Here is a 24,247-nt window from a genome sequence, read left to right as displayed (position 1 = left end):
CACCGAGAGATGAAGACGCCAGGATGATATTCAAACGATTCCAATGATTTTAATCAATAAGTTTAAATCGTTCCCTCTACAGTTTTTCATTTGGACTAGAATTTTGATTTTCTTTTGAACCACTTTCATCGTAATGGTATTGGAAACATCGTTTGCCCGTTAATGGATCGATTATGTGCCCACACTTATAGACCACTTGTTCAACAGAATGTTCGACCTTTAAACTGATCCTCTCTGGTAATTTAGAGACAATCACCCAATCGCCAACCTTTGACTCTCCTTTTTTATCCAACGCATGTAATTCACTTGAATCTCTGAAATGAGTAACAAGAAATGAATCGAACTTCAATTGAGGAATAGCAACACGAACAATATTCTTGCCCACAGCTTCGCACACCTTTCCCATCAAAAGAGACATTTCTGTAAAAATGAAGAAACAAACAAAACAAAACCAATAATTAAACAATTAAAACGAAAGAAAATCAAATTAAATTGTCAACATGAACTCAGAAAAACAAACAGCAACCGTAACCATGACAACAAGTTGGGTGAACATTAAGCGCTCATTTCAAAAGAGTAAAAGGTTAACAATCAATTGATTTAATCAGTTTGATTGTTTTCACTTTTTAGAAATTAAATTTGATTAGTAAATCATTTTAATAAAGATAAATTAATTAATGTTACAGATTATCTGTTAATAGAGTAAAAAAAGTATCGGAATGATTAAATATTTATCAATCAAATTTCTTTAGTGTTTTGCCTTTTGATTAAATTTGGGAAAACAAATGAGAATCAATTGTTGACGTAATTAATCAACAATTAACTGTGAAAATCATAGCAAAATTAATGAATAAAAATCAATCCCTATAATAGTCTTTGTTTCAAAAGGTAAAAAAATAATTAAAAATGAATTGAATTGGAAAAGTTTAATTTTTTACTCAATGTAAAGGCTAATTGGCTAAACTCATCGAGAACTTGACCAAATGAATTGAGAACTTCCGAAAGTCAATGAAAACTCATCGTGAAAAATGTGCCATCTATTGGATTGACTAAACCAAATGAGAACTCGATTAATTAGTTCTCGAACTAGAACTCGGCGAAAGTCACTGAGAAATGCTGTAATATAATAGTGATTTTAGACCGTGAAAGTTGTTGGGCGATTATTTTTGGTGAAGTGGATTAGATTGGTTAATTAATTGCGATCGGATTGATTTTCGAATGTTTATTTAAAATGATAATTGCTACAGTTGAAGTAATAGTTACTGTTGTCTTCTTAGCCAATGAGAATCATGTTCTAACAATATAACTCGAATGTCCAAATATGATTGGTTCTTTTTTCGCGCATCACCATTTTCATCGAATAATAATATTCTATTGAAGTAATAACAATGATAGAGTATATGATATTATTTCGAGAGTAAATATCTCTCTCTCTCTCTCTCTCTCTCTCTCTCTCTCTCTCTCTCTCTCTCGCTATTGCCACTATTACTTTCTCTAGTATTCTCATAGATGAAAATAAGTTTCGATCAAACAAAATTTGTGTATTCCATTCAATATTTATCTCTTATAGTTACTTGCAAATGTCCCGTCGAAGTGAAAACATTTAATTGTGATTAAAGTGTTTTTTCATCCATATAGTTATCATCTTATGATTAAATTTGCTTTATTTTAACTTTTAAGTTTTGTGATTATCAAAATTTTTTAATATACGAAAAAGTTTCAAATCTAAGTAATTTTCAGCTTTCAAATCTGTAACAGTTATCAATTTGAATAATGGATAGTTCATCACCCACAAGTCCAGTTCAACGGCAAGTCCATCGGCTTTGTTGCTTAGATCTGCCGCTGAAAGATATCAACGTACACCTAAATGTGCTCGATGTCGAAACCATGGAGTTGTCTCAGCTTTAAAGGTAAGAATAGTTTATTTTATCGAGTGAGCTAAAAAAGAGACAAATCCTAATTCGTGAAATGATTTCTATCCAAGGGACACAAACGTTATTGTCGATGGAAAGATTGTTCTTGTGCAAAATGTACTCTTATTGCTGAACGTCAGCGAGTTATGGCCGCTCAGGTTGCTCTTCGACGGCAACAGGCCCAAGAAGAAAACGAAGCTCGAGAATTATCAATGCTGTATGGCTGCCACGAAGGTATAATGGCCATGCACCGAGCGGGACTAACATTTTCCGCCGCAATGGCCCAGATCATCCAAGTACCAGTGAGTTTAAACACAAAAGAAAAAGAAACCGACCAGAGAAACTCATCTAATCATCCTAATAACAATTACTCTCTCTCTCTCTTTAGGCAAATAATAGTAAATCAAATGGCGATGAAGAAAATCAGAATGAATCATCAAATGGAACCAAAGTGAATCGTAAAGAAAAGAAGTCTTCATGTAAAAAAGAGCCCATGGATCTTCATGTAAGAAACACAACCGGAGTAAAGAGCCAAGAACCATCTAGTCCAACTCATAACAATACACCAGGTAAGAGACACAGTATTAATCTAATTCAATTCAAAAGTCAAACTTAATCCCACGAGTATTTAAAATCAATGACTACAATTAAAACCCAATACAGATTAACACAAAGTTATCAGCATAAAATATTAATAATCCATTAAGAAAATATATCTCAAGCTTATCGCTATCATTTAATACAAACACAAGCTCTTTGATCATTAATTGTTAATGAAAAGTTGATTAATCTTCCTGTCAGTTGAATATTTTATTTACTTTATTTTAGAAAACCTTTTTCATCATCACAGAATTCAAATATTCCAAGAAGATATTAAAAAAAACGATAGAATCTTGTTTCCACTCAATAGTAGAAGAGAAAAAAAGTTAATCAACTTTATTCATAAATTGTTTCGAAAATGTAATTCATCTAACTCGATGCTAATCTGTATCCAAACATTAGATATCATTATGAAAGCATTTACCATAATCACATCAAGATTTTCATTGAGATAAATGTATTTGCTTTTGAAAACCATCACTAATCTCATTTGATATTATCTATCAACTATTGGATAACTTTTTTAGTTTTCCCTTTCCACTTCCCTAACCGTTTAAGCGCCTGTGGTCATATTATGTGCCAATGTTAATAACAGATTATCATAGAAAGTCATTTACATATTATCATAGTGATGATAAAATGATTCACTCTCTCTGAAAGTGTAACCATTCAATTTAACTTTGCCAATGTCAACCATAGCTAAATTGTTGAGCTGGTTCTCAAATTAATGATACAATATGATTAATATTATTAAAATCGTGTTGATGTTGTTACTTGAAAATAATTCAATTGGTAAAACTGTTGATACAAATTTACCATATAAATAATATGTAAGGTCGAACTTTTTTTCTACTCTACTTATTCTCATCATTTCCTTTTCCTCTTTACCATCATCAGCACATAGTTCCATGTATAATATATCATCTCGATTTCTCAACTGTATTTGACATGAATCACATTACGAACTTACAAAAATTCTCGACACTCAGAACTCGAAGGAAGTTTTCTTTTTGTTGTAACATTTTCAAGTATCATTCGAAGTTGATAATAATAACTACACATAAGAGACTTGATTTTGTCACATTTTCCTTTCAGATAAGAGGTTGATATTATTTTCTGTCGATTCGTTTTCATTTATATTATTGTCATCAAGTTTTTTTTTTCTCTCTCACTCTTTCATCATCATCATCATTATTATTGTTGTTATTACTTTCGATGGCTTTTCAACTGTTCTCCTATTGATTGAATTTAGACCTGAAATTGTACACAAACAAAGTGTCCAATCATTAAACCATTCGGACAATTTGAAACAAAATTAATTCTCATGTCCTATTGTCCGATTTTCTTGATTCCCATCAAGTATAAAAGGGTCATTGATTATGATAGTGGTCAAAAGGTTTCACTTTAACTTGACCACTACTTGTAATCAATACATCTTAAGACAACAATCAAAGCAAAATCTTGTACAAACATCGGTTTCATGGTCAATTAATTGATTCACTTTAATTAGCTATATAGTCAATATTTTCCAGTAAATAAATAACTTTTCGGCCATTGGTCACTTTGTTTATAAATTTTTTTCTCAATCAGCACACAAAATTTGAATATTTAAACGAGATAATCAAAGGTGTGTCAATGATACTTTTAAATAACATCAACAACTAAAGTGAAAACATTAACACAATTTGCATGAGATGAAAATAAACTTCAACAACAATTTAAATACAATATTTGTTATCCTCATCAATTGAATATAATAATAATAAATACTTGATGTAGTCGTTTTGTCCTTGCAATTGTAATAATAAATGACAATAAGAGTATTTTTTGTATCCATATGTAATATAAAGTCCAAGATATAAGGAAACGGAAGTGATTGTTTTGTTTTGCAGCAAAAGAAAACAGTAGTAAGCTAATAGAAAAGCTCTTGACCTTTTCCATAGGTAAATTGTATTATCAAAGTCAACGGAAACTTTGAATTTACCTTTTTTCTTTACAATCTATTATATGTCAATGAATGACAACAATCAGAAAATTAAGGATATTTAAAAATGTATCCATAAGATCAATTGATAACTATGGGTGAATACAATGTCCAACGATTATCGCATTTACCTTTAGTTGATTAAGTTAATCAAGTAACCAAAAAGTTAAGCTGTTTAAATCTACATGATATGTGATCATGATCATTATGATAATCATCTTCATTATAACTCTGTCAAATTACTATCAGTTGAATTAATCGTAGTAAAAGGATGAGAAATGTTGAAATTAACAATTTAACCTAATTGACTTATTCTTGTGAGTTCATAAATTTTTCTATGACAATTTACCTTTCATACTAATCAATGATATACTCTAATAACTTACAATGAATACCCTCGTCTATCCAAGTACAATATTCAGCATTTTACTATAGTAACTATTTGTGCCCATACAAATACACATAATAATGAATACAATGTGTTATCTTGTGCAAGATGAGAAGATGATGATTAGGATGATGAGGACGAAAGGTAAAGAAAGAGAAAAATAAAGAAATGATTAAAAGAACCGTAAGTGTATTCCAACTACTTGAATGAACTTAAAGCTTACCTTTTTTTTTATCTTCTTTATCTTCCTAACCTCTTCCCCTTGTCTCCTTTTACCTGTTAATAGTATTAGTGAGATTCCCGGATGAGATTGGGTTGATTTAATTTGTGTCTCTTCATTGTTAACAATTTAACTCCCTAATTGAGCTTTAAACCAACCAATTGATAATGTGATCTAAATGCTAATAATAATATCTTTGTTAAACTGACGATGAAGATGCTGATGATGATGATAATGATGATTATAATACTATCAGTTGTATATGTAGTTTGCTTTTTATCTTCATGCATAAAAAATACATTGTCATGTCTTTTGTCATCTTTACTATTATCATGTTATCATTGTTAATATTCAAGGCTCTAAAATACAGTTGCTAAACATTTGCAGGGCTCACACAAGTAGACACATTTATCATCAATCTAATAATAGCATTAAAAATCAATGGTAATTTTGTATATATACTTATGAGGTTAGGCCTGCAGAAGAAAAAATCACCACGACTGTACCTTCATCACTCCTACTTTTCAATCTATTATTATCATTATTAGTTTGTCAAATCAAGACGATCAAATGACAATAAACAAACACACTGTTGAGTTTATATGTGCTTGGTTTACGTTGATCAATTGATTGCACAAATACAATTAGAAGGATTTTCTTTCAATCAATCCGGTAAATAGAATCATCCTCATCAACACCACACACAGACATAGATCTACATAAATAGATTACCTGGAAATTATTTACAGGTAGATAATAATAGCTAATGGTTATTACTTATATTTGTTATTTTGTTATCAAATTGATAAAGTTATCATCAGGTTGATAAAATTTTGAAATAGTATTTTCCTTCATTGAGAAGCATCTTATTCTTATATTGATAATGTATGAATAATTTTCAACCATTAGGACTCATTAGTCTCTCTCTATATTCCTGTGGAGGTACCATGAAAAATGCCTTTAGGGCTTAATTTTAATTCAATAATGATAACAATAAGATTCATAATAATAATACCATTGAATACCTTTGACTCGCGTCTACTATTAATATATTTTTTGTCATTGTTACATCTTTGGTCTTGACAAGGTAAAAGTTATCAGTCAATCACGAAACTGTTTTACTTTTCTTATATATTTATGAGAATGACATTTCCATTGTATCAATAAAATCATTATTATGAGACAAATATTAAAAAAATCGAACTTTTTTTCGTTCTAATTCATTCAAAACTTAATATCTTCTAATGAGGAGAAACTTTTACTCTCTCTCTCTCTCTCTCTCTCTCTCTAATGTATGTGGACACACATACTACTATTGATTGTTATTATTACGATTATGACAAAATAAAAAATGTAATAATAACAATGATTTGTCAATGGAATCATCTTAACGTGCTGATTTTTGTTTGACAGTTTCTTTCATGTGCTATTATAAAGTTATCATTGTGATCAATTGTATTTGCATTTTCAAGGTGGTAAAGGTTATGACAGAGACGAGGGGGTGACACCAAAATAGAGTAAAAATCCAGGTAAAAGGTAAAAATGGGAAAGGAAGAAGAAGAAGAAAACTTTGTTTGTGGTGAAACATTGAAAATGCTTCTTTTTTTCTTCTATCCCTCCCTTCGAGTGCGAGATACACATGATTGGATTAGCGTCAATACACATCATTGACAAATCGACACATTATCATCATCATCACTCCTCTTTCATTTACTATTATCAAAGTTTAAGTAACTTTTTTCTTCCAAAGTTACTCCATAGAAATGGATGATCTTTTGATACAATTATCATTATTATCCTTTGTTCATATGCTTATCCTGTTGCCTTTATGATTAGCACTCATGTTGGCACCTTGAAAATAAAATGGATACACTTTTTGTCACTTTCTTGTTATTGTTGTTAACTTTTCAACTATTATTAAACTTGAATGATTATAATCATTTGTCACAATCAGTGTCAACATTTTTTTTATCTTAATTTGGATTCATTTGATTATTTGATTGACGTTTGTTAAATGCGTATCTATGCTTGATTGTTTCTCATTCTAATACATTTACAGTAAATACTATTAATACAATCAATTGGAAAAAAAAACTTTCCTCATCAATTAGTTATACTGGTGTGATTATGATTACTTATCTTTAATATTAATAATAATCAGTGACAAATTATTGATAAGTTAGTTTGATTAAGACTTACTTATCAATGAGCAACAATTTACACTCTCTTAACCTTTTGACCATTACTAAGGTCATCTTAATATTTTACTCAAAATTCAGTTATTTTTATTACATTTAAAGTTTTTTTTTCTTCCTACAGTGTTGCCTTTCATCACTAATCATAACACTTATTGATAAGTAATAACAACAATGACCACAACAATAAATAATGATAATGACCTAGGGTCATAATAGGATTGTTAGGTTTTACTTTGTCAATATATGATGGACAAATCGATTGGTCAAAGGCATGAGACTTTCTCAATAATAATATATAATGAATTAAAAATATAATATCAAACATATAATAAGTTATTAGAAAATAAAAGAAAATGTTTACTTTGGAAGAGAAAAAAAATTTCCATCCCTGAATGAATATATTGATTCTTATAAAATGAGAAGAGAGAGAGAGAGAGAGAGAGAGATGTTGGTGAAGAAGATACCTTTATGAGAGTAAAGTGAGTGAGAATGTGGAGGATGATAATGATGATGATGATGATGAAAAGGAAGAGGTGAAAGGAAAAGGATATCATTGTTATCGTTAACTGTTTCCTTTCCAATATCTTTATTTGACCAATTGAATACTCTTGACCACAAGAAGAAGGCAAGAAAAAAGTTTTATGATGAACATAAATAACAATGTGATCATTTTGTTTACTTGGTCATTTATCCCTTTCACTTTTGTGTGGGGTGGCCCACATCGGCTTGACCACTACTTTACTACCATTAACTTTTCATGTTTAACAAATCATTCATCCCTCTTATAATATCATTATCATTGTGAGTTTGTTGTTGTTATTAGCATTATTATTAGCACCATTATCGTTATCAATATCATAAGATGTTGATTATTATTATCACATTGTAAATAAAAATATTATCATTATTGATCATCTCCTCTTTGGTTACTAAGCTAATATTATCAATAAATAATGGTCACAATTTCATATTCAATTTAAAGATATATTTAATAATCATTTTTAATCATTAATCAAAAGTAATTGCTTTTGAAAATGGTTCAAATGTTATTTATTTCCAATGGATATTAATTGTTATCATTGATTTTCACACTTTCTATTATAATATTATATCGATAACTTGATGATTTATCTATTTATTTGCCTTAAAGAAATGTTGATAATTTTATTTTCTCGGTAATTACACAGATTGGCCTTTGCCCAATAAACGGCCTCGTTTATCCGATTCTGCCGGTGAACCGATTGGTAATATTAGCGGTGATTCTGATGATGATGAAACAGATGAACAAGGAAGTGAATCTGAAGATTTACCTGGTTTTCCTGATCAACAACAAGGTAAAAACCATTCAACACTTATGCCTGTTAAAGGTGTAGAAAATGTTACTATTGGTCAACCCTTTATTGTCCAAAATGGACTAACAGATAATACAAATGATGATGAAGATGATTTATCTTCATCTCCTAAACCAATGGAAACAGAATCAATGATAGAAAACAACAACAACTGTAAACAAATTAAACTCGACGAACGTTCAAAAAAAAGCTCCAACAGTGTTAATAGTAATAATAATAAACCATTGGATCGGTTACCTAAACGTTCAACTCTCGAAATATTATCAGAACTTTTTCCTTTCCATAAACAATCAACACTAATCAAAGTATTGGAAAGTTGTGGAGGTGATGAGGTTACAGCAATTAAACAATTGTTCAGTTCAATGGCTGTTAATGTTACTCCTGAAGTTATTTCAGCTAAACGATCAGCATCAACATCACCTTCAGATTTATCACCAAACAATAATAATAATAATAATTCAATAGGTAACCATTATCATAATCATCATCAGTCACGTCACAATGCTACCAATGTTAATAATAATATCAATAACATTAGCAATAATACCGGTGGTAAAAATATTGATGAAAATAGTTTATCTCAACTGGAATCATCTTCATCTGATGTTAATGGTAATTCACCTCGAGATTTATCAACAAATAAAATGTCATCAACAAACTTATTGAAAGATCATTCATCATCCTCATCAACAACAGCAGCAGCAGGAATATCATCTCACCCTCCTCTTCCTCCTCCTCCTCCTCCATCTCATCACTATCATCATCATCATCATAATCATCAGCAACAACAGAATCCTTCATCTAATCAACATCACCATCAACAACAACAAAATAATCAGCAACATCAAACCACTACAACAACATCACCATCACAATTTTTCAATCATTTGATTCCAGGATTAGCTGAAAGTTTCATTGGACAAGATAAAAGTTCATTAACATCACCATTGTTAATTTCACCCTCAGCTCATCATCCTCATCATCGAGATTCTCATTCTCATCATCATCATCATAGACGATCTTCATCCAATCAGCAACAGTCACAACAACCAAATCAATCACCTGTTTCTCCCGGAGGGCTTCATCATTTAGCATCTCTTCATCCCTCATTGTCACCCTTTCAACGGACTCTTCTCAATGTTGGCTCACCTTATGCAAACCTTTTTCCAGGTTTCCCCTCAGCAGCAGCGGCGGCGGCGGCTGCTGCTGCGGCAGCGGCAGTGGTCGTGTCCTCGGGATCAACTTCACCAACTTCCTCATCCTCCACAATATCAGCAATCAATACAACAAACAGTTATCCACTCTTTGGATCTACTCCAGTCTCTAGCCATCAACTTTCCTCCTTGAGCCCTCCGATAAGTTCACCAAATTACTCGGCTCGAATGGCCTCACTTCGAATACAAAACGATCTAATGGCCCTTCCTCATCTTCTCTCTCAAAATTTCAATAAAACTAAAAATTCGTCATCTCCGTCACGACGAAATACATCAGATTGGATTTTAGAAGAAAAAAATGTTCCCACCTCCACATCACCTCAACCTCCACCTCCTTCATCGTCAACACCATCATTAGCTCATCCAAATGCTAATACTTTATCTCCATCATCTTCATCCTCATCACCTTCAAACGCATCAACATCTTCCCTTTCAAATAAATTAATCGACTAGAAAACTAATTAATACAATAAATTGACAAAACAAAAACTGTCAAACTTTAGTTGACAATAGTTTCAAATTTCCCCCCTTCTCTCTCTCTCTCTCTCTCTTGCAAACCCAATTTGTATTTCCAATGTTGCTCACCTTTGTTGTTTAACTTAATCACCATAATCTTTAATCATTATTATTAATCAAAACTAAATTAAAATGTAACCATTAACACTAATTAGCTCAAAAGTGTACATACTAAGAGAAGCAACTTCATCAAAAAGTAGTAGTTGCAACTAAAGTTCACAAATAAAGTTCAGTTTCAATTCAGAATGATGTAAAAACAGTTTCTCATTTCAATTCTTCAAACAATTAGTTATGATAATAATATTATTAATGAACTCGATGAAAAAGTTTCTCATAATCAATGCCATATCACATCTCTCCCCAAATATCAGCTTAAGGTCAAAATGTCTACATAAATAACATAACTTACTTATGGTGCAGTTTGAATGGTCAGTTTTGTAAAAGGTCAACATGAAACGCGTTCTAAGGTGACGGTAAGTTGATTATGTGGACTGTTCGTTATCCATGGGAGGTCGTCGGTCAGTGAGAGAGATTAAGATGGACACAACCTGATATCTGATGTAAAAATCCTTCATTATCGTTTATTGATGAGATAAATGGTCAATGATAATAATCAATGAAAATCTTTCTCTCTACTTTATAACAATAGAAAATGTTTAAAGGTAAATCTCCAAAGGCAACAAACTTATCTATTGAGATTATTTTATCAACCATAACTAAATACATTTACCTTTTCCCTTTTTTACCTGAGCTCATCCTATTGTCATCTTTATTATCATATTCTAATCACCGTCAATACTCTAACCAGTCGATGTTTATCTCTCTATCTCTCTCTCCCAGCCTTAATAACGAGCTCTATTTGTATTCACCAATCGAAAATAATAATAACACTATCATCTTTATTATGTTAGAATCACTGAATCATTTCCAACGAATGATAACTTTTCTTTTCTTTCCATAAGCTCTTATCCTTTTCTAATAACATACTTCGTAGCATCCTCATCTTTTTTCAATCTCATCAATTCAACTTCAACTATTTTAACCTTTAATTTAATCACAATCATCTTATTATCATCATTTCATTGTAAGAAACTCTATCAAGTAAACCAATTGGTTAGGTAACATAAAGGATAACATCAATACTATTTTCAATAAGAAAATTGAAAAATTAATATTTATCCATGACGAAAATGATAATCGAAAGAAAAAAATTCTTGACACAATTTTCTTTGTTTTCTTTCGTCATCCTCAACTCTCTCTCTCTCTCTCTCTCTCTCTCTCTCTCTCTTTCTTTCTCTTCCTCATCCTCTCGTCTCTTTCATCCTATTTCTCAATATCTCACACCAAGTAATAAGAATCTTAATCTATCATCATTTATCTTGAAACTCAATCAACTATTAAATAGTGAAAGGAAAAAAACAAACACAAACTTATATTCATAATCACACATTAAACTATTGTTGGTACAATAATATTGATGATAATGATAACTTTAAGAGTAAGTATTTGACATTCCAATGAAATATTCAATCCATCAAAGAGGGAGGAGAGAGAGAGAGAGAGAGAAGAGAGAGAGAGAGAGAGAGAGAGAGAGAGAGTAAGCAAGTGAGTATATTATCAGTTGGAAGATATAATTGCAATGAGTAAAGAAACAGGAGAGATGATGATAAAAATGATGAAGAAAATTCTGATAATAACTAATAACATGAACATCGAAAAAGTATATGAACAATAGGTTAGAGTGAAATATTCAGCAAATAACCGAGTATACAGAATTCATTCAGAGACATTTATATATATCCGAATGCTGGATTCATCCTATAAAATTGTAGAGAATAAGCTTTGAATATATTCCTCCTCCCACTCTCTCTTATTCAGTGCCCCACCGTCGACACATGATAATAAAAATAATACACATAAATACTATATATGATTTTTCTCTCTCAATTCTTAATCTTTATGAGTTTTACCAATTGTTATTTGAGAACAAAAAATATATATATTAGTAAATAACCTTAAGAACATTTTCTTTTCCTATCCCACCGAACCCATAAAATTATCTCCACCTTAAGAACTTCGCAAAAAAAAATATTCTGATGATGATGATAATATGTATTTCTCGATATATAATAAAATAGTTATCATTGTTAGGGCTATTCTCGATTCTTATGGACACTTTAACTTGTTCCCATATCCATTCCCATGTTAACGCCTTTCCACCTCCCACTTGATCATCATCATCATCATCATCACTCCCATTGAGTTTCTTGATATGCTCTAGATTTGGTTTGACTTTTGTTGCTGTTATATTGACTATTATCATTATTATTATTATCATAGATGATATTTCAACTGGTCCTCCCAGGCAATAGCCGCTTCAAAGGTTAATCTAAATTTCAGATTATTATTTTATTTTTCCTTCGCCTTCTTTACCATGACTTTGAATGTTTCTGACAAGGAAACAAAACACACAGTCACAGCAGAATGATAATATTGAGAATACTTTAGTCAGAATTTTTTTCCTCTTCTTCTTATTTTCCATTTTTGTATATTATCCATTCCCAAATAGATATTATATATTAAATCATATCGAGCATTATCATTATCATCTTCATATGGAATCACCTATACTACAGGTTATTTGGTTCTAATGTTTAATGTATTCGATTCCAATTTTTCATTTTCTTCTTTTTTTTATCAGTATTCTCAACTTTTAATGGTCATTGAATGGAGATTTTTTTCTCATCTATTCAAGAATAATATCTCGTTCTCTTCTTTTTAAAGTTATTGGTTTTCGTTCTTAGCTTGAAGCATTCATCTAACGAATCATGAACTTCTGAGAATCTCATGGTAAGATGAATTTTCTATAAGATATAAAAGTTCGAGTCCATCAAAAGTTCCAAAGGTTTAGAACTTTTTATTCCACTTCTTCTTCTTCTTCGAGTATATTATATAAACTGAGAAAATATTGAAATATCGGTTGAAAGATTTACTAATCATAATTTAATTTGATTAAGTTTAATATACAATTGATTTAATTTCATGGATCAAATTAGCGAAAACTATTTAAATTTATTGTCAATTCCCTTGTCATAACTAATCACAATCAACAAGGACAATAACCAAATAATCAACGCTCAATTGTGAGAAATTAAAATAAGTATAAAACCGTGAAAAATATACTAAACAAAATGTTGAATAATAATTGACTCATAATGTACAATTTTGTGGTTATAATCAAATAATATGTTGAATAATCGTATTAATTAGTTGGTGATAATAATAATGATGTTGGAAAAACTCATGAGTGAATGAACTTATTTTTTCTTCATGGTAAAACTTTGAATTATTATCTGATTGAAGTTTTATTTTACTTTCCTCTCTTCTTACTATTCCATTGTCTTTGGGATTTATTCATTTAATATATAAAAAAAATCAGATGAGTAAAGGGTTTACATGGTGATTCTCATCTCAATATCAATGAACAAAAGATATTCTGATTCTGATAATTCTGACAATCACACAGTACAAAAAGAAAAGGAGAAAGTTAATCATAAAAGGAAATGATGATAATTGTTATCACAAAGATTCTTGTCAAACAATCAAATGTCAAAATCACTCTATTATCATCAGGATAACGAAAATAAAATAAATTCTCTTTTGTTATTAACAACAAACAATTTAATTCTTGACAACAATCAAACTCATAGAATCACATTTTTCACGGTTAACCTAATATCATGAACCGAATAGCGATTTATCTTATATTTTAATATTTGATATTCTGTGTCCAAACTATTCAATTTAGAGAAGAAGAAGAAGAAAAATATCAAAAAAGTTCATCAGAAAATCTGACAAGATCAAATTTCCAACATCGAACTATTTTTTCCCCTATTGCTTTAGTTAACCATCAGAGACTTTATCACTTTCCAATATCAGAAATTGTTATCATGTTAATTTGATTAACTTACGATCTTTCAGATTAGAGAGAGATTTTTTCTTCTATAATCAAAGCTAATGGAACTATATTTTCACCCTGATTAGCATCATGTATTGGTCAGTTAGTGAGAACAGGACTTTCTATGAGTATGTGGACATTATTGATTTTGATTGGAAAATTTTCTTTTTTATTCTTTTTTTTTGCTTTTTCTTTTTTTTTCGTCTTCGTTTTTTCTATTGATTTATTTCAAATAACTTGAAGAATATTTTTACTTATAGAATTCTTGACAAATAAGAGAGAGAGAGAGAGAGAGAGAGAGAGAGAGAGAGAGAGAGAGAGAGAGAGAGAGACATGATAAACTCGAGAAAATGTTGATGCTGAAATATCATCATCCATGATTGATAAGCGAGAGAATAGAAAATACTAACATTATTAATATCATAATAATGCAAAATAATCTGACGATTGAAATTCCTTGAGACTGAATCATTCATAATCATGGTGATAATATGAATACCTTACCCAATACCATGGGAGTTCATCTCAAATAAGAGGCAACGATCATCATCATAATAATAATGATCATAAAAGACCATATTAATAGTAATAAAAAAAATCTTATTATATTAATATAAACTTTTCCATACAAAATGTACTATGAAAAAAAAATCTTACCCAGAATCTTATCCTTGAATAACACATAATAATATCATGATAATATGCAAACTAATAACTTTTAATGGACAATAATAACCATGTAAATGACAATGGAGACAATTACAACAAAGAGACAAGTTTTATCATTATTATAGTTAAGAAATCGTAACGATTTCGTTAATCTTTCCTCAATAGCCTTGACCATTATGGTGGACAATTATCAAACAACAAACAGCAACAACTAAAAAATGGATGATATTTTTTACGATAATCAAAATTAGCTGGATAATATTATATTATATGAATATAATGTCCACTTGAAAGCTTAAAGGTACAAAGGTTTTCTCAAAATGAAACAAAAATGTTTGCAACTCAAGTGGATTTGAATAATACAATACGTTTGAATAGGTTAATTGTTGATCATTATGGATGCTCATTTCTACTGATACAGCTACTTAACCATAGATTATGTTTATATATATATATATGCATTGATTACTTATTTATATAATAATTCCTGCTATTTATAACCTTTCAAGATCAACATTCAAGTTTATGGATTAGTTTTTTTTCCTTATACTTATTCATTCAGTAACATTTTCAACTTTACTTTTTTTTATCTTCATCACTCTTTACAATTACAACATTTTGGACACTAGGTATGATCTTTAGATGGCCTTTGGTGATATACTCGAGGGTGAAAGTGGTCTAAGGTGTTAAATAGGTTTTCATTTATCAATCAACTGATTAGTGATTAGGATAACAGGGAGTGAGATTTTATCATCTCACTATTATTAGGATAGGAGAAGGCGTGACAATTTGTGACAACTACTTTACTAGAAAACTTTTATTCGCATGTCCAGTTTTTATTTCTTAATCCATAATATCAATTGATTATTATGATGATGATGATGATGATAATCGTTTGATAAATTGGATAACAAAACAAAATATCATTTTCCTTTCCATTAAGTTTCAATGTTTGAGTTTTTTTTCTTCATTTTTTTTCTTGACAATTATGATTATTGTTCAATTTGTTTTCTCTTGTTGTTGATATTTGTATATATTTCTATGACTTGACCACTTGAGAAAAAGAAACGAAAGTTTTTTTTACTAATAAACAGTAAAGATTTAAGTCCAGTCCACAATGTTGGCATTACTTTTGAACCTTTTAAGTGCTTTTACTTTTTCGAGCAATTTTTTTATCCTAACAAATAGATCCAAAAGTGTCAATGAGATCAGAAAGTTTTTCTTTTTGTCAAAAAAAAAACTTTTCTCTCTCTCTCTCTCTCTCTCTCTCTCTCTCTCTCTCTCTCTCTCTCTCTCTCTCTCTCTCTCTCTCTCACTCACTCTCTTAAGAGTTTAATTTTCAACAGTTTCTCTCTCTCTCTCTCTTGTTGGTCAATAATACCAATCGAAGCACGAGCGAAATATTCATTCAATCTAATTACAATTCAAAGTATTGACTGAACCAATTATCTTTGTTTCTAATTGTATTTAGTTGACTAATTGCTAACCACCATTAGCATGATGGTGACGATGAATGAATGAAAAGTTAGGATATCCTTTCATAAGAAACATTTAAGTTAAAATTATACAACTGATGATGATGATGATAAATAAATTGAGTGGATGATGGAAGCCAATGATGATAAAGCGGATGAAGATGGAGAGAGAGAGAGAGGAGTTTAATATACCACGAGTATAATAATAAACTTGTATTATTAATAAAAAAACGGAAGATGGACTTTGTTAACATGATAAATATGAATGGAAGATGACAAAAGAGAGCAATAATTGTGATGATAATTGATGAATCTAAAAAGGTGAGAATGATGATAAAACCATTGGGAGTGAGTGAGATTGAATATCGACAAATTTGAATGTGACACAAAAAGCAAAACAAGATGAAGACTTTGATAACAATAGTAAATACAAAACACTTTAGTAACTTTTTTTCATCAATCATCTCGATTTTAATTCACTTAATGTGTACGATTGTTTAATTTAATAATCGCATCCATTTAATTGTATAAGATGATGATGATATTGAAGAGGATTTTTGATTATTATCAAATTTACTTGGCACGTTGATTGAGACACGGGAAAAGTTTTACACTTTGGTTTCAATGGTGGTTTTTAACGTGCTCATAATATTGTCCATTGATTGATAACAAAAGCTAAATTGTCCTTATCTCAATCAAATAAATATCTATATAAATGTATATATTGTTTTGTAAATTGTTGTTGATTGTTGCTTATCAATTGATGATGAAGATGATGATGGTGATGATAATCAACCAATATGTTTGAATAATTTGTTTTTCTTCAATACAATTTGTGAGTAAAAATAAAAAACGTTATTATTATTATTGTTATCACTTTTTACTGATCATCATCTTCAATGAAATATTATATTTACTATCTGATTGTTGACAGAAAATAATTGAAATAACAACAATCAAACAAAAAGATTATCAATCAATCGTAGTTGCTCAATTATTTGAATACAATGAGAGCTTTAAACAGTTTCATTGATTGTTACCTTTATATTTTTTTACAATTTTCATCTTTCAATCAGTTAATTTAATAGACAGATAGATGATAATGATGATAACGTGTTAATGATAAGCATTGAGAATCGATTTGCTAATCATTTGGAATGATTTTTATAATCTGAGGAAAAGTTTCAATTCCAAGTTTTCTTCCATGATAAATGCTGACAATCTATATTAAAAATGTAAATGTTGATACAAGTCGATCAAAATTTATTTCTATCAATCGATATTAACAATTAAGATTGAATATATTATGTTTGGTCGGGAGTTAATCTTGATTAGTTATTGTTATGATAATCAGGAGAGGAATTTACTTTTCAACCTTATTGAGGGTATTGAGAAAATCTTAATAACTACAATTTATTAACTATAATTATATTTAGTTGAGCTTCAATTTTTTCATTAACTGTTGAAAATTAAACTCTTAGAGAGAGAGAGAGAGAGAGAGAGAGAGAGAGAGAGAGAGAGAGAGAGAGAGTTAATTGTTTCCAGCCTATTGTATTGAATTTCATTCTCTCTGCTTATACAATCAAGAAGTTGATTAGTTGATTAGTTAGTTAAACTGATAGACTTTTGAAAAGCGGGAATTTCAAGAATGTATGATAAATATAATAACAATAAAAGGGGGAAAAGTTTAATATATTAATGATGATAATACAAAACTAACAATGAGGTATTAATACTTAACAGTATTATCATCGGGAGAATCCAAAGATTATTAGTTTTCTTGCTTTGTATACTTGATATCAAATAACTTTCACCATGATAAATATCATGATAAAAGTTTCATCAACTTCATGGTTTTTTTTTCTTGTCTTTTCTTTCAATATCTTATATCCTAGAATCGTATCTATATAATGTGATTTCATGAATTATTATTAATATTATCACCATGAAAGCTGCTCATTCAAAGCTAAAGAGGTGATTTTGATCATCTTCAAGATTTACCTGTGTTATTAAGACGAAACCCTAAGAAAGGTATTAAAAGAACCTCGATAAGATTTAAAAGTAATTGTTTCATTAATCGACACAAATGAGAGAATCAATTTCATCATAAGAAAATTCAATTGATGCTTAATCTCAATTTGTTTTCATCGCAAATTGTATCAATTTTCATTTAGATTAATCTGTTGATCAACAAAACTCTTCTTCCATCTAAATATATTACAATTAACTTTTAGAATTGAATATTTAAAACAAATAGATTTCTTTTCATCTGTGAAAAAAAAGAAGCAAAAAAAAAAGTAAAACATTTTGCATAAAGAAAATGCTTTTGCCCTTAGGGCGATTCTAACTCTCACTCGCTCTGTTGTTGTTTATTTACTAACAGTTTATCAATTGACTAAATTCACTCTTGCATAAAGAAACGAAGGCAAATCAAGTTGAAAATTTTGTTTTTTTCGAAAAAAAAAGAGGCTGATTGAATATCGGATAAAGGGAATTTCGAGTCATTTGCATGAACCACTTTCGAATTCACATAAACAACCGGTTAAAGAGAAATAATCCTTTTACACGTTTCGTCGATTTTTCGATTCTTCTTTTAGAACTTTTCCTTAGAACATTTTTTTCTTGTTTCATTTTTTTCTCTCTTCTCCCTCCTCTTCGAAACCCCTTTCACTTTATACACATAATCGTTTATTAAATCATCTTCTTGTCTCATCTGCAATTGAATTGTCAATTGTTGTCATTTATCCTGTTCCTTGATGTCGAGATGATAATAGATTTGATAAGATTAGTTTTCTCAATGTGATAGAGTTAAGAGTTAATCACTTTGTTACCGAAAACATTACAATTTAACTTCTCACTGGTGTTGGATTAATTTCTAAATGGATGAATTTACATTGTAAGAAATTAAATCGAAAACATTAACTTGTCAATAACAGATACAATCTTTTCATTGTTTCTTTTAGTGTAACAATCAATTAACAGGAGATTATAATTAAATTATGATGTTAATTGTAGATTAAATATCCTGATGATTAATTAATTTAAATCTTTTGGTACGAAATTATTACACAAAAGTTTATATAAATGGTTCAGAAGATATTTCTCCAATTGTGTCACTAAACAGTTAATCGATTTTCTTTTCTTTTTTTTTCTTTTTAACAATCGCTTAATCCTCTCTCTTAATCCACTGATTATGATTGGTATTCGTACTTTGGGTGGCTATCGGTGTCCAAATTGTCAATCATATTCTCCCGAATTTACAATTAGACCAAATCATCCAACTTTTCGCTTGTATTTTAAACAGAATCATCGATATCGTTCAATCATTTCCACTTCTTTCATGTTGACCATTGGCTATTACACTGTTTTCCTCGGCTTTATTCAATATCAACAATCTAATCCGATTCTATTGCCAAAATGGAACAAGTTACTTGTAACATTTATCATTATGTATTTTATTGTTTTTCTAATTTCAACAGTAATCGGTTTGACATATCTCCGAGTGGATTACAAAAAATGGCAACAGGATCATCCAAATATGTTAATCTGTCCAGCTTGTTTGAGGTCATTTCAGCTTAATCCTAATATAACTCAACAGGCAAATGTTATAGAAAGTTCAATATAATTTTTTCAATCGATATAATTTAGATTTATGATTGTTTACAATTAGCTAATTGAAGATAATATTGTAGCTCCTCCGATCATTTATATATGTATAAATATCATCTCTTAATCTTAATTCCATAGGATTAAATGTGAATCACAGTGATGAATCTTTGATTGTAATGAACGAAACGTCTTCAACGTTTTTCTTTAAATTATTTCCAATGATGACGAAGAGATTTGTTGTTGTTGTTATGATGCATTTTGATGATGGTTGTTTATGTTTATATATAATCAATTGTGAAAGATGGTGATGATGACGGCGATGATGATAGTAAAGATGTATAGCTATGTTAATGTCTCTTGATAGCGTAATTAAAGATGACAAATTCGGATACAATACAACACGTATTTACGATGGACATAATCAAAAGAGAATCGAGTCTGAAATAGAGAGATGGATGAAGAAAAAGATAGAGAGAGAGAGAGAGCAAGGGAGTGTCAGTCATCAGTATATTGAATGTTGGTCCGCAGTGATTTAGATGTTAGTTATTGACACTGGATATCATTAATCGGTGATTTAAGAGGTTAATCGTTTCGGGAAGACGGTTGAAAATTATTCCATGATGAGCAGAGTTAATAAGTGGGAGAGTTAATCATGAAAATTTCCCCGGTTAGTGAAAATTTGACGTCAAACTTATTTTGATGCGGTTTATTTGACCGAAATTAGTTTGAAGAAAATCAGTCATCAACTATCATCATCAGTTTCCATCTTTTCACAATTACCATTTTTCTTATTCTCGCCTGCTTCTCGTTGCTGTTTAATCAATCTTTTAATTGTTCGTCGCTTAGAAGAGACCAGTGAAAGAGAAAACCAATCTTCTAGATTGATAGCAGGATCTTTGCAAATTCTTTCAAGTAAATAATCAGGATTCTGGAAATGTTTAAGGATAAAAAGATAAATTAATTTGTGTTGGCGAGGAGAAAAAGTTTACTTGACCTTCAAATTAACTTACTCTTAAGAAATTTTCAATATATTGTAGCACATAGAGACCACAGTCGAAGGAGTTAATTTGCTTAGGCACCTTGAGATAAATATCAGGCATTACACTTTTACTAAAATTTTTCTTTGTCGTTTTCTTTGATTCCCATTCTTTGGTTAGAAAGTGTCTAATTGGTGCAGCTAATCCACATTTACTATGAGCACTTTGAAGTGAATCCATGAAAAGTATACAAGGTCTAGAGAGAGAGAGACGCAATTTCAAAAGGATTAGAAATGTATCTCAAATTGAACTGGTTAAATTAATCTAATACCTTTTTGGATTTTTTTCAATTTCTATCGGTAAAATCTCGTCCATGAATGGAACCTTCCTTGGATAACATATGATTGCCAAAAACCAATGACAGGATTTGTTAATTGGGATAATTATAAAGTCTTTTTCGAATATATTAATATTTTTTGTCCAATTCTTGACTCTATTGTAATATTTATCAGAAAGCCTGAATAGATAGGAGAGAATAAATAAACAATTAAGTATCAGATTATCAATGCCGATTAGATGACCAAAAGGCCATAATTACGGAAAACCAATAATTTTTATTTGATTGGCTGTTGGTCATTGGCAAATAAGGAAATCACCACTTGACCAACATTAAATCAACAGGTACACAAATTCAGGTGACACCTACGATTGATTGTCCTGAGTTTGAGTCTCCGATACTCGAGTTCTGTGGGTGAGCTTGTAATAGAAAAATGTACTAAATATGTAGCTTCTTTCGGCAATATCTGGCGCTGTCAAGTCTTTTTCGATGTATCTATGAAAAGAAGAGAAAAAGAGATCAACATGAGTAAGACAGAGACGAATTAAGGTTATTATGTTTCCATAGATAAAAAAATAACCTACTTAAGATAGAAACCTAAGATTGTATCATTTAAATATTGCCCTTGTTCCAAACAAGCAAGATCCGATTGGTGGATTGAGATACGATCAATTTCATCGGGTGGGTAACTGAAGAGATGGTCATCACTGGGTCAAAATAAAAGAATTATAAGAATGACAGTTAAAAATAAGCCATAGAGCTTGTTACAAATTAAACGCAGCTTAAAGTCATTTACTTATTAGATATTGAGCCATTCAAACTACGCTGGTTTTCAGTGTCATCTTCATCATCACTATCGATTTCAATATCAATTATGGAAGGTGATTCATCTGATTTGGGCCTTAAAACGTTCGTTTTATTCTTAACCAGGATAGGAGACTGTTTAGAAGGTGGAGAAGATGATCTAAGGGCAGATGAGAACATTGATGATGTTGTTGTATTCGTTGATTGTGGTAAACTTGAATATGTTTTTTTCGATTTACACAGGATTGATTGTGTTGTCTTTTCGTCGTTCTCCTTGCTGGCAGAAATTTCCAAATCTGGTGTTGGTTGTTGAGAATAATTGATCAAGAAATCAAGGTATTTAAGAACGCTTCGCGATAGGGCTCTCTCAAGTTTCCAATCCACTTGGCTAAAGACGGAAAAATATCCTTCCAATATTTTGTAAATTTCTTCACCTTGTCCGTTAAATTGAACAAGAACACGAATCGATCCTAATAGTTTAATTGAAGAGAAGAAGAAAAAAGTCACAGAGTAGAAAATTAATAAAAAAAATAAGATGAAATAAGAGTGTAAGACAAAAGAAAACAGCGACAGAGGATCAAAAAAGAAAAGCTCAAATCCTTCAAGTTGTCTAATATTCCATGAAGAGTATTAGATTAGGGGGAAGAAAAAAATAAGCATGCGGCTACTAAATGTTAGTTAAAAATACGAGACAGTAAATATAAGAGAGGCAAACGCATGATAAATGGTGAGTGAGATTAGAAAATAAAGAAAATGAAAGAGATGTCAAGAGATGGCAGTTAATCACTAACCTAAATCATAATTTGAACGGTGAGTTTTCACAATCGTACGAAATATTTATAAGAGATTTTGACAGTTAATCGCGATAAACGATGGAAGGACAATCATTAGAGAACAGCCAAAGTAAGACAAGTGCGAGAGGGAGAAGAAAACAAATAATTACCTTGAGTGTTTGTATCATGTTGATTAGGTTTTAGTTTCAATGCGCTGCTTATTTTAGTTCCAGAATCAGGATTAGTTTCTGTGATCAGGGTTGACAAATTCTCACCAGTTTTACTGTCAAAATAGGCCTTTTTTATATCAATTGGTGGAATGGTGATGTTGAAACGAGATCTTTCTTGGACTTGACAAACTTGGGAAAATTTAATGCCAGCTGAAATTAAACGAATTTCATCACAGCAAAATTTATGAACACCAAAGTAGACAATATTATTGTAAACTGATAAAGTTTGATTAACCTCCATGTGAGACATTAAATTGTCGTACAGAAGATTAAGATGTTTATAGGAAAAGAGAGAGAATTTGGAACAATTAAAAGTAGAAAACAGGAAGAAGAAAAAAGAAGTTGAGAGAGAAAACCGAAAAAAAAGACACAAAAAAAGAGAGAAAGAGGTAAAGAAAGAAAAAAGAACCAATTAGTAGACAGGTAATTTTTTCTTCTTTAGAATTTTCTTAGAAGTTCATTTAGACTTGCGATTTAAATTATTTGTTCTGTAAATAAATTAAATCCTCATTGATTGGATGAAGATGAAAACAAAACAACAAAAAAAGTAGACAAAATGATGCAAACAAAGAGGCGAAAATGCTGTGAAAAATATGAAAGAGAAAGAGAAAGAGAGAGAGAGAGAAAGAAAGAAAGAAACACAAATGGAAAAGAGAAAAAGAAAACGATTCTTTTTCAGAGCGAAAGATAAATTAGTCGATGAAAATTGTCTCATCCATTCACAACCAAACCATTGATTGAACGTAATCAAGTTTCAGGAGAAATTCAGAGAGTTGAGATAATTGGTAAGAGAAAAAAATTATTCACAAGAAAACAACATAAACACAGAAGAATTAAAATGAAAATATTTCTCTTTTTTTCCTTTCATCAAAAAGATTCGCTTTCTTTTTCTCTTTCTTTTCTCTTTCTTTCCCGACCGGAGATTTACTGTTACCATGGAAACAGAACATATGTTTACCTTTCGATGTGCTTCCATCTGGTGTTTCTATGGAACAGTAACTCAAATGGAGCAAAATTTTTTTCTCTTTGG

General features: G+C 30.2%; 3 protein-coding genes across 4 annotated transcripts; 1 reads left to right on the top strand and 2 right to left on the bottom strand.

Annotated features, from left to right (window-relative positions):
* Nucleotides 1-29: 29 nt before the first annotated feature.
* Nucleotides 30-534, bottom strand: LOC128387994 (28S ribosomal protein S17, mitochondrial-like). The gene has a single exon (XM_053347318.1). The coding sequence runs from the start codon at nucleotides 416-418 to the stop codon at nucleotides 77-79; it is 342 nt and encodes a 113-aa protein (XP_053203293.1). The 5' UTR covers nucleotides 419-534; the 3' UTR covers nucleotides 30-76.
* Nucleotides 534-10,605, top strand: LOC128388127 (probable serine/threonine-protein kinase DDB_G0267686). The gene is made up of 5 exons (XM_053347486.1): nucleotides 534-548; nucleotides 1,782-1,910; nucleotides 1,985-2,215; nucleotides 2,302-2,482; nucleotides 8,491-10,605. The coding sequence occupies exons 1-5, from the start codon at nucleotides 534-536 to the stop codon at nucleotides 10,320-10,322; spliced, it is 2,388 nt and encodes a 795-aa protein (XP_053203461.1). The 3' UTR covers nucleotides 10,323-10,605.
* Nucleotides 10,606-19,410: 8,805 nt separating this feature from the next.
* LOC128388137 (sentrin-specific protease 6-like) lies at nucleotides 19,411-24,090 on the bottom strand. Of its 2 annotated transcripts, XM_053347502.1 has the most exons (8): nucleotides 23,158-24,089; nucleotides 22,207-22,684; nucleotides 21,995-22,117; nucleotides 21,780-21,905; nucleotides 21,405-21,590; nucleotides 21,107-21,329; nucleotides 20,877-21,024; nucleotides 19,411-20,534 (listed from the first exon to the last, which is right to left on the bottom strand). In XM_053347502.1, exons 1-8 carry the CDS (start codon nucleotides 23,465-23,467, stop codon nucleotides 20,518-20,520), a joined length of 1,611 nt encoding a protein of 536 aa, XP_053203477.1. In that variant the 5' UTR covers nucleotides 23,468-24,089; the 3' UTR covers nucleotides 19,411-20,517. The 2 variants fall into 2 exon arrangements, with proteins under 2 accessions (XP_053203477.1, XP_053203475.1); XM_053347500.1 differs by having other exon boundaries at nucleotides 19,411-21,024; nucleotides 23,158-24,090.
* Nucleotides 24,091-24,247: the final 157 nt, after the last annotated feature.

The sequence above is a fragment of the Panonychus citri genome, unplaced genomic scaffold (assembly GCF_014898815.1).
Source record: "Panonychus citri isolate SS breed McGregor unplaced genomic scaffold, ASM1489881v1 Contig00095, whole genome shotgun sequence".
NCBI lineage: Eukaryota > Metazoa > Arthropoda > Arachnida > Trombidiformes > Tetranychidae > Panonychus > Panonychus citri.
The sequence above is the reverse complement of the archived record's forward strand: the minus strand, read 5'-3'. Positions and strand labels throughout refer to the sequence as shown.